Source organism: Capronia epimyces (genome assembly GCF_000585565.1).
Source record: "Capronia epimyces CBS 606.96 chromosome Unknown aczIQ-supercont1.2, whole genome shotgun sequence".
NCBI classification, from domain to species: Eukaryota; Fungi; Ascomycota; class Eurotiomycetes; order Chaetothyriales; family Herpotrichiellaceae; genus Capronia; species Capronia epimyces.
In genome coordinates this window covers 1,423,324-1,436,898 of record NW_006912905.1, presented here as the reverse complement: position 1 = coordinate 1,436,898, position 13,575 = coordinate 1,423,324, and the positions used below count along the sequence as shown (strand labels likewise).

The 13,575-nt window shown below is 54.7% G+C and overlaps 5 protein-coding genes across 5 annotated transcripts; 2 read left to right on the top strand and 3 right to left on the bottom strand.

Annotated features, from left to right (window-relative positions):
* Window positions 1–290: 290 nt before the first annotated feature.
* A1O3_02333 (uncharacterized protein) lies at window positions 291–2,039 on the bottom strand (the record flags this gene model as incomplete). Its single annotated transcript, XM_007732474.1, has 1 exon — window positions 291–2,039. One exon carries the CDS (start codon window positions 2,037–2,039, stop codon window positions 291–293), a length of 1,749 nt encoding a protein of 582 aa, XP_007730664.1.
* A 1,008-nt stretch (window positions 2,040–3,047) lies between these two features.
* A1O3_02332 (uncharacterized protein) lies at window positions 3,048–4,022 on the top strand (the record flags this gene model as incomplete). The annotated part of the gene is made up of 1 exon (XM_007732473.1): window positions 3,048–4,022. The coding sequence occupies one exon, from the start codon at window positions 3,048–3,050 to the stop codon at window positions 4,020–4,022; it is 975 nt and encodes a 324-aa protein (XP_007730663.1).
* Window positions 4,023–5,070: 1,048 nt separating this feature from the next.
* On the top strand, window positions 5,071–7,206 carry A1O3_02331 (uncharacterized protein; the record flags this gene model as incomplete). Its single annotated transcript, XM_007732472.1, has 1 exon — window positions 5,071–7,206. The coding sequence occupies one exon, from the start codon at window positions 5,071–5,073 to the stop codon at window positions 7,204–7,206; it is 2,136 nt and encodes a 711-aa protein (XP_007730662.1).
* A 980-nt stretch (window positions 7,207–8,186) lies between these two features.
* A1O3_02330 (uncharacterized protein) lies at window positions 8,187–9,506 on the bottom strand (the record flags this gene model as incomplete). Its single annotated transcript, XM_007732471.1, has 1 exon — window positions 8,187–9,506. The coding sequence occupies one exon, from the start codon at window positions 9,504–9,506 to the stop codon at window positions 8,187–8,189; it is 1,320 nt and encodes a 439-aa protein (XP_007730661.1).
* Window positions 9,507–11,039: 1,533 nt separating this feature from the next.
* Window positions 11,040–13,067, bottom strand: A1O3_02329 (uncharacterized protein; the record flags this gene model as incomplete). The annotated part of the gene is made up of 5 exons (XM_007732470.1): window positions 11,040–11,365; window positions 11,414–11,837; window positions 11,887–12,072; window positions 12,126–12,913; window positions 12,965–13,067. The coding sequence occupies 5 exons, from the start codon at window positions 13,065–13,067 to the stop codon at window positions 11,040–11,042; spliced, it is 1,827 nt and encodes a 608-aa protein (XP_007730660.1).
* Between the last annotated feature and the right edge of the window lie 508 nt (window positions 13,068–13,575).

Here is a 13,575-nt window from a genome sequence, read left to right as displayed (position 1 = left end):
GATGTCCGACATGGAGAGAGCAAGATGCTCGAATGGTACGCTGCCAGCCGTCATAGCAGTGCGAGGACAACCAACCGTATCAAATCAGCGTGGGTAGCAAGCTTTCCGTGACCATGGCCATGATTCATCACCCACTCTGACAGTGCGACGCCGTGGCATGATGCTACTCGACAAGCCAAGCCGATCCAATCCAATCCCTCCCGCGCCTTGCACAACATCAGGCCGGTCACGGTCGAGACCAGCATCCAGCATCCAGCAAAACTGGAACAACATCCGTTGGAGGTATACCTTTACAGGGTTTTGACCCTCATCCACTCGCCTGTGCCGACGCCGAGATTCAAGCCGTTGCGCCCCCACCATTCCCGGACCTCGCCCTCGCCACCGCCGCCAACGGCATCCTCCATGGCCTCCTCGATATCGCACGTCTTGTATTCAACTCGCACGCCATGCTTGCGACTGACGTCTTTCCACCACTGTAGAACACCCGCGTGGCCGTTCTTGGTGGCGCCCACTAGGACCTGGTTGTCGAAGATCATCTTGGAGCCCTTCAAGTGGTGCCACAGCTCCAGAACAGGGACATGGCCATGTTGCGAAGCTAGGCGAGCAACGCCCTCCTCGTGCGAGTAAGGGATGCCGCTAGACTCCCACCATTCGATGCTGTTTGTCCGCCCGGACTGGGCGGCCAGCAGGATTGATTTGCCCACCTTCAGGGGCATCTCGCGCGAGGTACCGACGAGCGTCATCGAGTTGACGCGCCACCACTCCAAGACTTCGACATGGCCCTTGGCCGAAGCAGACTCCAGTGCCCTTTCCGTGTATGTGAGCTTGAGGCCCGAGTTGAGCCACCAGTCGAGTACTTCCACAAATCCGGCTCGCGACGCCCCGTCCATGGCTTCGGGACCGTATTCCTTCTTGATCACGGCGGGGCAGTCGAGCCACCATTGAAGAATGGTCGGGGAGTTGTAGATCAAGGAAGCCTTGTGCGGCAGCAATGCTAAACCGAAGGATGTCCAGAAGATGTCCTTCTGGTGCAGGGCAAGGTAGGTCAGAAGATCGGTCATGCTGAAGCGGAAGATGAGACGCGTCGCAATTGGGGATAGGGTGGTGGGCGGTTGCGACGAGGTGTTGTTCGTAAACCAAGCCTTGACCTGCGACAGCGGTTGTGTGAGGATGGTGTACTCGAGAGATCTGGTTCTGTTGGATCCTAATTTGGGAACCAAGGCCTCCCATTCGTGGGGTGTAGGAATATGAGTGTAGATTCCAAGGGCGGTTGCCAGTTCCCAGTCCCCCAGATGGTCGAGGATGAGGGTCCAGATTTCGACCGGCAGACAGGGTTTCTGGGAGACGCCGTTCATTTGGGGCAGATGCTGTGAGGACGCATGTAGCTTGGAATGGGTGAGGCGAAGAAGAATCTGTGATTCCGTGTCAATGGCCTCGATGATCTCGTTCGGACCATCCCACTGCCACTCGATTTCCGGGCCGCCGTCCTGGCCGAGCGGGTTCGGTCCTGGTTGTGTAAGATCTTGAGGGTTGGTCGCGAAGTCCCACAAGGCAGGAGATAAAACGTGAACCCAATCCCATTTACGTTGCAGCTTCGACAGTTGTCTCCTCCAGGTCGGGTGTTTCCATTGATCGACACTCAACTCCGGCAAGAGGGCGATCCGCTTCGACACGTCCCAGCACCTCAGCACATGGAGAATGACATCGGTGGTCAAGCCACTCAGCATGAGAGAAATCATACTGGCGTCCATGACTATGAACATCAAATCGGCCCACCTGGCCAGCCGGTGTCCTTGCATCATGGCCTGATTGCGGTATGGATCTTGAGGGGTATTTTCAAACCATTGCACTTGATCCAGGCTGATTCCTGGGTCCATATACTCCTGAAACTCGGCCTTGGGGCTGTCTGAGATCACACGCAGGTTTAGGTCGGGGTTCTTCAGTAGGTAGGGAAGCACTTCCGGGCCGATCTTTTCGGTGACGAAGATAAGGACATTGACCCGTCTGCGATTGAGGCGAGGCTTTGTCGGGGGCCGCATCTTGCTCGTGGGTGGTTTGTATGTTCAGCAGTCTAGTAATTCCCTTGTCTTTGTGCGCTGAGCTATGAGGGATAGACGGGCGTTGTTCGGTGGGACATCAGTGGCGAGATCAATTCGAAATCGGGGTCGGGGGTTGAGGGATGGGAGCGGAGGATCATGTTATCTCTCTATCTGGGGACCACTGCCGGGGGTGGTGTGACAAGGGCACAGGGGTGTTTGAGGATGACAGGCACTTCTCGAAGGGCGGTGAAGAGCCTGAGAACCCAGGAGAGTGATGCTGTCTGTACAAGAGTGGTTGAGTGTGGAAGTTGACGTTGACGCGGGCTGGACGCACGAGTAGAAAGCTGTGGGCATCACCGCATTTCATTTCTCAATTAATTCGAGGTTTCGTTTGTCACATGTGGCGGCCGGCGACTGGCGTTGCAGGCGGAGCGGAGCGTCTTCCGATTCGACCGACGCCTGTGCCAGTTGCAGGTGCAGGGGCGTGCAGGTGCAGCTTGGGTATTTTTGGTTGGGGCCAAACCTCTGCGCTTGACCCGGTCCCGGCACCTGGGTATGTAATCTGTAAATTGATTACTCTGTACCTCCACGGCCGAACCAGTTTCGCACTCTACAGAGAGTGGCATGGCCCTTTAGCCAAGGTACCTCCCTGACTTTGTGCTTTATTGAATTGAACCTACCTTACCTGTAATTACACTGTACGCTGTACAGAGGACGGAGTAGGTATCCGTCCACATAGTTGGATGTTCTGGCGCTAGTACTAACCGAGTCTAATGTGGTCTTGCCGCTACTGCGGAGTATATGGATAGGTTGTGGCATGCCCCAGGTCTTCGGTCTTGGAGTCGATGCGGACTGCCCTTGAATGGGTATAACTTGAAGGAGGTCGCTGGACTGGCAGCACTTCAACCCGGCAGAGATAGAGAATTCTGCCTCCCTACCTTCTGCTAGCAGCCTGGTGAATTTTTGTGCTTGCCAGAAAGTGCCAGAGACTACAGTCCCAGTCCCACGATGAATTGGACAGCACCCGATGAAATGCCTTCAACCGACGTCGCCTCCTTTGTGCAGTATCTGCAATCCGCAAGACGCATCGTCGCTCTGCTGGGGGCGGGCCTCTCGGCCTCGAGCGGCTTACCTACTTTTCGCGGTGCCGGAGGACTCTGGCGAACCTACGATGCCACCAGGCTAGCCACTCCAGGGGCGTTCAAAGCCGACCCGGGTCTCTCATGGCAGTTCTACTCCTATAGACGCCATATGTCCCTTAATGCCAAACCAAATCGAGCCCACCTTGCGTTGGCCGAGCTAGCCCGCCGCAACTCCAACTTCCTTACGCTTAGCCAGAATGTCGATGGCCTGAGTCCGAGGGCCGGTCACCCTCCGGAGCAACTCAAGCTCCTTCACGGATCTCTGTTCGACGTGAAATGCTGGGATGAGCATGGATGTGGCTATATCCGTAGGAACGACTTTAGCGATCCTATTGTCCCTGCGCTAGCCCTGCCAACGGTGGACGAAGGACTCTCCGCCGATTCACAACTGAAGGAGGCGATTCGGAAGAAGAACCATGCCCTAATTCGAGGAGCTGACATCTCAGACATCAACGTGAACATTCCGAGCCTTAGACGAGATGACCTACCTCATTGTCCGCAGTGTAAGGAAAACCTCCTTCGCCCAGGAGTGGTGTGGTTTGGAGAGACGTTGCCTGCAGATGTCCTCAGTGATGTGAGCCGCTGGTTCCAACAACCAGAAAATATCGACCTCATCCTGGTGATTGGCACAAGCTCTCGAGTGTATCCGGCGGCAGGATACACTGAAATGGCGCGAGAGAAGGGAGCGCGGGTGGCAGTTATCAACATGGATCCCGGGGATGCCAGAGAGATGACGAAGCACGACTGGTTCTTTGAAGGAGACGCAGCCACGATTGTGCCAGAGATTCTCGAGAGCGTGACTGGCAGGATAGGTGAGTTTGACGAAACAAAGGTACTTTAGGATGCGTGCCAGAATCAACGACGGCAGATGGGAGTTGTCTGGTCAGTAGCAAAGGACTGCCTTCTCACCCACCATCAATTTACAATTTACACACGACCTGGGCCCGTGCCTTGAAGGGAGTCGGCATTTACGAAGATATGACAGCTAGAGCAGAGTAGGAAATGTGCCAGTAGCTTACCAGACCATTGTGTCACCGATGGGCCCGGACCGGGGTCTATAATGCTGCCAGCCAACCTTACCCAGAGCTTTGGTAAGACAGGGACGTTATTGTGGCCATGCTGTGTTACAGATACGCGTAGTTGGTGGCCTGAATATTGTCATGGCAGGACTCTAGGTGAGAGTTAGAGGTTCAGGAGGCCTGAGGATCCCGAGGCAGCACAGCGGCTGGCCAGGGAAGGCCCAGGCCAAAGTTGGGGGCCTGGGGCGCCTAAGGCGAAGGATAGGCTTGCCTTAGACCTAAGGCTTAGGGGCGGAACCGCCTGCGGTGCAGTATGTACAATGTAGTCACCTAGTAGTAAGAAATTAGCAAAAGAACCTCGCACCGTTCGTATCCTTCATTTTTCCCTTACTTCCTGCTTCTCTCGTCTCTGCGGCTGAGATGGACTTGAACCTGTTTCCAGTATGGACCTGGACCTAGATCCCATCTCCCCAGCCAATCTCTGCCTGGAGCTGTCGTGCATCATAACGGCTTCTTCCCACATGCCTTCCGCTCTCACTGATTCGTCCTCGTCCTGCATGAGGCGACCACCAGCTCCCTCCTGTCATCCGGGGTTGAGAATCGCCTCCTTGCAATGATGACTCTTATCGTGCATCTTCATCGAGAGAGAGAGTTCCTTGCATGTGCAGGCAGATAGCCGAGCCGTGGCGGGTAGAAAGCTGACGCTTTCTTCTAGATGTGGCTTCCATAACCTACCTCGACCTCTCTACCACGGACAGCCGGTGAGAGTTATAATGAAGACGATATCTTGACGTTGATCAGCTTCCAGCCCTCATACCCAGAGAGGGTTGTCTCTTCTAGAATACCTCCATCGAGAGCAGCACTGCGAGGATGCCACACACCACATTCGCCGATCGTCTCCACGACCGGCTGGCCCTTAGCAAACACACCCGAGGGTCCTCACAACAAGATACCCCCAACTATGTCTATACCCCTTCCGAGAGCCCAGAGTGGTCACAGACGTCGTTCGCCTTTGACGCGTCCCAGGGTGCGAAGGTGACAAGCTTGGATGACCTTCAATCCTCCCAACTCGATGACTGGCCATCCCGTGAGAAGTACTACTCGTTGTCCAGTGGCAGTCAGAACTTACAATGTCCACCGCCGATACTGTGGAAGACGATACTTGTCCCAACTGCGGCGGTCGTCCTCCCCATGGCGGCCCTTGTTGCTGGATTGCTGGCCTTGATCTTTGGCTATCGAGTCAAGTCCGACAGCAGCCTGTTCGTCCAAGTATCGAATGCCGAAGCCTTGCGAGACCATGCCGTTGTCCTTGTCAACTACTCGGCTACTCGGATTGTGTTTGTCGCATCTTGGGCGTCAACCCTGGCGCCTCTTCTTTCTGGGTTCATTATGAGCTTGTCCAGCTTCCGGCTTGCCCTTGCCATGTATCGCTCGTCTTCAGGCTCCGACCAACGTGATCTTCCGACACCCTATCAGTATAGTCTCCTGGTCGGTCTCTGCCTGGCCTCGACTGGACGGTTGATGAGATACTTTTCCTACTCACATTGCGACGGGGTTATCATCCCACCTATTCTGCGCCGCGCGGCTCTAACGCTGGGCCTATCACTCGTTCTTGCGTGCACAGTCTTCGCCGCGGACACCGTACTGCACTACACGACCAGCACTATCAACTTCGACCAAGTCTCTATCTCATCGCGCATGAACAGCTACGGCCGTGAATTGTCGTCTGAATGCTTGACACTCAACCGCTCCGCCAACTACGGTCTGCCATGTTCACGCAATGGGGACGTCGCTAGGACGGATTATGACGCCTACGTCGCCGGCCAGAACGAGATCTTCTTTCTACAGCACGGGACGTCCAATGAGTCCGAAATCCTCCTAGTCACAAATCCGAAATCGACCAGAGAGCAGGCCGCGCTCTTGGTACCCCGAAGTGGCAAGCTCTCGCCCTTTCAAGACTTTCGTGCCGAAACCACGGCCGTCATCACGACATGTACGCCCATCAGCTCCGAGTGCCAGTGGAAGACGGGAGGGCCCTCAGACATGTACAGCCAATTCAATTGCAGCGATGAGTTTTGGGGCGTGTTAGGCAAAGCCGCAAACGTCAGTGATACGGGAGCCCTAGTCAGCGATGCGGACGTGCCGCCTCTAGGGTTCAAGTCTGGCACTTCGCTGCAGTACGGCTTCTATATGGACCAGGCACTCAACAAGCGTTACGATAGTGAGGGTAACCTCGGGCCGTTCATGCCGGACAACGAGCTGATCAACCCGGTATACCTAGGCATCGCGGGCCGGTTTGCTTCGACGGCGCAGCGGGCAGGTGTCAACATGTCGTCCGACCCAGGCGTGCACAAGGGTCCGACATCGTCCATCGACTTTGTCCTGCGGTGTCAATATACGACGTACCTGGCCGACTACAGCTGGGTGAACTCGACCGCACACATCAACGAGCTCACCCAGTCGCCGAACGGGACCTTGGCCGAGATTTACCACGGCTACAACCTGATCGGCAGCACCAGCGCCTTCGACAATGAGCTACAAGACATGGTATTACAGGCAGCTCTAGCTTCTAATGCCAATGATATGGCCGATTCTTTCGCCAACAGCTACTCAACGCGCATCATGAGCGTCATCGGCCCGTTCCTATCAAGCCGCGCCAACTTGGGCGAACAGACCCGCACGCCGCTGCTCGTGGCCAAAGTCCCCAAGGCTCCGCTCGCCATCCTCGCCGCTTGCTGTCTAGCTTATGTGCTGTTTGGGGTCACGGCCGCGATCTGGGCTTACCGTGCCTTGAGTCATGCTGATGTGCGTGATCTCGCATTCCAATTCAGCCTCCCTGCGTTAGGACTGCATGCGTTCCGCGACCCCGTCACGGATCAGGTGGCCTGGGAGATTGATGGGGCCGGACATCGGGTGTTCGACGAGACCAATGTCAAAACGGAGACCATGCGGGTAGCGGTCGACGGCGGGCCAAAGTCCGGATATCTATTGAAGAGCCTGGTTTAGGATAGAAAGTGAGCCGAGTCACGGAGTCAACCACCAGCGATAGATGTGGGAGTTTGGCGTGGAAAGGGACACCGTCCACAATCCACAGTCCACCATGACTACTATTATGCCAGTAGGGATGCTGGGCAGAGCCTCTGATTGAGAAGGAAGGCTGTGGAAGCATTAGAAGGACGATGCTCGCTGGCGAGACATCTCTCGGCGCCCGCACCATGCCATGCACTCTTTCTGTTCTTGTACATAAGCCACTCTGTTCGACCACTGCCGAATTGCTAGGCTAGGATGACACGGCGTTGCCCACGACAGAGGGGAATTCCCTTTCAAAAAGTAAAGTATCGATTCTCGTTCTTGTGTGTACGGCGTGTCCTAGTCCTAGACCTAGATGACACATGATATACGTTACGCATCATGGCATTTATTTCCAGCCTGTTGCATGGAGATATATATCTGTATCTATATGTCAGGCTGGACCATCCCCGTGTCAACCACCAACAGTTCTACAGTTCTACAGTTCTACTCTCAGGGCCACAGGTCACAGACGGGGCTGGCTAGCACTATATCTTATCTTTTCCTGAGAGATATACCAACATTTTCTCCGAGATTATGACGACGGGATGTAGTAGTAATAGTAATAGCAATAGTAATAGTAACAGTCCTGGCACAATCACAATTACAAATACATTTGTCTTTCCAACATCTCGATTCTCTCGCACCTCAACCTCACAGTTTCAGCTGATCTCGGGGTCTAGCCCCCCATAAACAGCCAGTCCGGTCTTCTTCTGCTTGCTCCTGGATCATACTGTAGTCCCGTTTCCCGTTTCGCGTACAGACCAGCTGTGTCGTTTTGTCCCCGTCCCCATCTCAATCCCAATTCCAATCTCAATCTCAATCTGAATCCCAATCCCAATCCCACGGTGACGGTGACGGTGACGGTGACGGTGACGGTGACGGTGACGGTGACGGTGACGGTGACTTTAGGGTGTTCATGTTGATACTGATGCTTTGGTGCCGGTCAGAACGGGCAGGCCGGACTCGAGGTCGGTCAGAAAGTCCTTGTTGACGTGGACGGCCCTGATTCTGGCCAAGGCGCCCAAGCCGAGCATGATCTGTTCCCTCTCCCAGAGCCGGGAGCCGTCAATGACGCGGAAGCTCTGGCGCAGTGACTGCTCTCGGCCGTGTGGTCCGACGACCAGGGTCAGCACGATCTCAAACGTCTTCAGGTCGGCGTTGAAGGCGATCTCGCTGGCCCGCTCCAGCCCCTTCACCAAGTCCAAGGTGACAAAGCTGTCGAAGATGGTCAGGTTGACGCCCGCGAGCACCGACACCGGGTCGCCCGCCGCAGACTGCGCCACTAGCGCAAGCACGTCGTATTCACTTTGACTCGCGCCGGTGACATCGGCCTTGTCGACTCTGAGTTTGCTGTCGTCGCCGCCGCCGCTGCTGGTGCTGGCGCTGGTGCTGGTGCTGCTACTGCTGCTGTTGCTACTGTTGCTGTTGTTGGCTACAGTTTCTGCCGCCACCGTGGTGCAGCAGATGGCTTGGATGTAGGCTGGACAGCTGGGCTCGCAGCCGCATGGGCAAGCTGCGGGCAGGTTGGGGCGGCTCGGGAAGTCTTCGCGCAGACTCAGTTTGTCGACGTTATTGACGATCGGTTTCTGGTTTTGGTTTGGATCATGCTGCCCTCGGCCGTGATCGTCTTCCGGAGGGCTGGGCTGGCTAGGGTCTCGCGCCGAATTGGCCCCGCCCGTGTAGCAGCAGATGGCCTGGACGCTGGGTGGACAGCTGGGCTCGCAGTTGCATGGACATGCGAGGGGGTCTGGGAGGATGGGCCCCGGAGGACGGGCCCCGGTCTGCTTGGATTCTTGGTTTTCAGGGGTGGGGGAGTCGACGGGACTGGCAGTTTCTTGTGCTTCTGTGCCGCCTGCTCCATTGGGCCGGGAGCTGGTCTCACTGACGATACAGCAGACCGGGTCACAGCCCGATGCACAGGTGAGACACCTCTCTGGGCAGAAAGCATTCGCGGTCAGGGGTATGGCGCTGTCGAGCACATCGCTCCATTTGAAGGCCGAGTCGAACGGTTCGCCCACAGTGTCTGCTGCGACAATGTTGGTATGGATGGGCTTGGGTGCAGACTGGTCGAGCAGGGACTTGTACTTTTGTACTTTGCTCATGTCGATGCTCTCGTCGGCCAGCGTGTTGGCGACGACTTGTTGGGAGGAATTGCTGGCATGCTGGGCGGCCAAGACAGATGTGGAGAGAAGCAATGATGCCGTGAAGGTCTTGAGGAGAGTTGAGAGTCCCATGATGTTCAAGGCCAGGGCTTGGTGATCGATCTGACTCGAAGTGGAATGCTGGATCTGATAAGATGGAATGGTGAACGAGAGCCAGTTCGATGGACCTTGAGCCTGTATTTATGAACAGTATTTTGAACTCGTCCGGCATCGATAGAAGGGCCAAAAACAGGCATCTTGAAAGTCGCAAAGCTTCAGACCGCTCTGGGAGGCCTTGCCGATGCGTCGACCCTTCGCGTTCTGCATACCTGCAGGGACTTGAAGGTAATCACCGCCCGAGCTGAATCCTGGAGTGCCGCGCGATCGGCTCGGTGAGGAGAAAGTCTCGACAATGTCTTGACGGCCGGACCTCATTTGTCGACGTTATCGGTGAGTATGCTCTCTACAATGATGGCCCTTCTACCAATCAAGACATGGCCCGGGTCGAACGCATGTGCACATGCATGCGACATGCAGACTTTGTGGCCAGGTCAGGCCGCCAGTCCAGACATCGGCCCCTCACACCGCCGCGTGGCTCGAACTGTGTCGTACTGTATGTCACCCGCATGTCAGGTTCCGCTACGCTCAAGCGAGTGGTGAGGTGGACTAGAGGCATCATTTTGGTTCTTCCAGCCCGTGGTTCGCAGCTCAATTGGAGGCTTGGGGCTGGCCTGAACTCAGCTGCGACAGGGGGAGAGCCCTCGCCCCGCCAATCAGAAGGAGGATGTCGTAGGAAACACCTCACCCCCACCTGATTGTTCTTTTGACTCGGCGCAAGTCAAGGTCAACGGAGAATTCGCTCAGGAACCACAGGGCCGGAGAGTCGAGAACGCCTTGTGAGAATGCAACGGTGAGATTGAATCCCTGCCGTACCCAAAGGGGATCGTCAGAACAATGCTGAGCTGGCGCCGGAGCCCGATGGCTTGTCACCCTAGTGTGAGATAGGGGACGGTGTAGCCTGGGGAGACGAAGAATGGAAGGGTGAGGCCCGCACATGTTGTGTGCACACCCAATTTGTCGCAGCCAGCTTTTAGAAACCTATCTTTCTCGTCAGTTCAATCTGCAGTCCTACCAAAGCCCAAGAATAACATGTAGTGCACTCGGGGCCTGTACGAGGCGCTCCAATGATAGCCCACACACTAGTTGGCCAATTGCTGGAACTGGACTCCAATTGACCCTGATCGGAAAGAATGAAGTTCATTTGCATGTCTCATATGAACTTGTTGTTCTCAAGAGATGCCACTGCCCTGGCTTCGCCACCCTCGGCCGGTGTTCTTTTGCAAAGTATTCTGTGGCCGCCTCGCTGTATGGTGAGTCAGGTCCCCAAAACTATGTCCAGGGTCTGTTATCCTCTGGTCCAGATCGTCAACCCCTGCAGGATCAATGCTCAGAGTCCTTGCCCCGATCTTCCATTTCCGCATCCGTGCCGGTGAAAATGATAACCCCTTGAAAACAAATCGCATACTTTTCCTCCCCGATAATGCAGACTATCAGCGTACGTCAGCTAACGAGATGGTGGATTTCAGAGTCATCAATCTTTGTAGTGATCGTAAGTGATGTGGCAATTTAGCAGACGGTGGCAGCTCGGCGATGGCGGTCGAGCGGATGTCGTAGAGGTTTACCATTGCGTACGCGGTATTCCATGTAGTACTGATTCGCGACTGTGCAGCCCTCGTCCAGGCGGATCACCTTAGGTCTGGGAGCTCTGTAGGATGTCCAAACGGCTAAGCAGGCAAGTACAACACATAAGAATACCAGGGTTGGTATGTGCTGGCCCAGGATATGGAGGCTCCGCATCGTTATATCTTGACTTAGCCATTCTAGTCGGCCGATGACGCCCGAGATTCTGTCGTGGTATTCTGTGACGAAGGATGTAAGAGTCTCGAGAAAGACTAGGAGATTGTCAGCCTCTTCTGTGACACCGAATGGGCCTGACTTACCATAGATGGCCATCAAGCTGTATGAATATCTGTGAGGCTTCCAGAAATAGAGTACTACTGCAGGCGTCGCGAATAGGGCCAAAATTCTCAGATGGAGGTGCTCCACAAATTGGCATGGAATCGATAACATGGCAGAAAGTGTGGTCAGTACCGAGGACGCTTTCTCGACGCGAGTCAATGCTTGATTGACTTTGTCGAGCTTGGATGAGACTCGCCCGGCAACCACATTGGCACTGTCGATTTCCAGAGCCAGTGATGCGGACGAATCTCTCATCTGCTGTCCCCAAACTAACGCAGTTTTCTGAGCTTCAGACAGTTCCTTGCTCAGTCTCAAGTGATCTTCCGCGCCCGTTAGCTGAATGGTCTGCGCACTGACAACCTGGTCCAGCTGGACCTTGATACGATGAAATAGTTCATTGACATTCTGGATCTGGTAAGCTTCACTCGTTTTGCCCATGGAGCCACCAACATACTTGAGTGACTTCGCTCTCTTGCAGGTCTTTCAGAACCTCCGTAGTGGCTAAAGCAAGCTCATGGACACTTTGCATATCTTTTGCTTGAACTGCAGCGACCTCGGCATTGTTCTTCGCAGTATTCTGGAGAGCATCAGCCAGCAGGTTTCTCAAGGTTGCGAAATCGGTCAAGATATGTCCGAGTGCCTGATATCGTCAGCGATGATTTGATTTCAGGGCCAAACAAGGAATGAGCTCACTTTATGTGTCTGACCAATATCCGAACCAGTCTTTGCGACGGACTGTTGGAAAGCTCGAGACACCTCATCCAAGCCTTTCTTAGCAGCACTCGTTGCACGATGCAATGCCCCGAGCTCCATCTGATGCTGTGCATTCAGCTCGGCTCTATTCGTTTGCTGAAGCTGCTTGATGTTCTTGGCAGCCGCTTCCTGCTGTTTCGTGAACTCCAGCCACTGAGACTGAGTTGATACCAAAGCTTCTCGGAATTCAGGAATGAGCTCAGCGAGCTTCTCGTAGGACCGAAGTGCCTCCAATCTTGTCGCTTCTAGTGAGCCGGCTTGACACAAGGTGTTGGCATCTTGTCTGCTGTTACTGTAGCTTGTCCAGTAATAGTGTTCGACCATCAGAACCTGCAAACAGGAAGACAGAAGCTTGCCGCTGACCACATCAAGCTCTCGGTCAGATCGCTGTGGAATATCCAAGACGGATCTGCAGGCTGTAGGAACAGCCGCCCGACCTTCACGAGTCTCACAGACAGCAACCCTCACCGCGTAGACAGATTTGGCTCTCTCTAATAGCTCATGCTTGCCTTGATCACCCGCGAGATCCTTTCCAACTGCCTTGCAGGTGACTAGCAACTGAGCCGCGGCGGCTTGATGGCACGTTGACTGTATAGCAAGGTTGTCGATAACTTGCATAGCCTTTTTGAGGACCGGGTCTTGGTTGGGGTCTCTGAATGCGAGTAGATCGGTTAGGTTCGGCTGTAAGTCAATATTCGGTTTCCGGAGAGCAGTCCACGCCATATCGCCTGATAGGGATTAGAGGCAGGTCCCAGCACTAAGTCTTTGCATGGGCTTACCTCTCAAAAATGACTTGGTTTCAGCGATGTTGGCATGGATGAAGACGACGAGGAGGAGGAAACGTATAAGAAACGAGAATCGAAATCCTTCGGCGAGGCCCATGGTGTCGATCGAGGCCGCAGGCCAATCTACTTGAAGAGAGAAGGAGATAGAGCGCAGCGACAAAGAAATAAGGTATTGCAAAGAGATGAAATATGAATGAGAGCGAAGTAGTAAGAGTAAGAGTAGCCCCGCAGGTAGATCGACTCAACTCTTTGTTGTAGAAAGAGAGGCGCCGTGTAGGAGGGCGACGATAAATGACGGTTGAGAAGGTGGACTGCTTGTCTTAGTAGGTTCACTGCGACAGACGACCTCACCTTTGACCCAAGTGAACGGGTCTAAGGAAACGCATGCAATCATATAGAGCGCTGCATGAGCGCGACTGATTGAGTCATGGGTGACAAGATGGGGAATGGTCGAAGAGAAAGAATGTATGTTTGGGAAGAGAATTGTTGGGTGAGTCGCAGCGCAGTGTTCGAGGAGGTCTAGCATCACCTTATTCCACTTCAACCTTCGCAGCAAACCATCACCACATTCGTCACCAACCAGACTTGCGGTCCTTGGTCCCCTA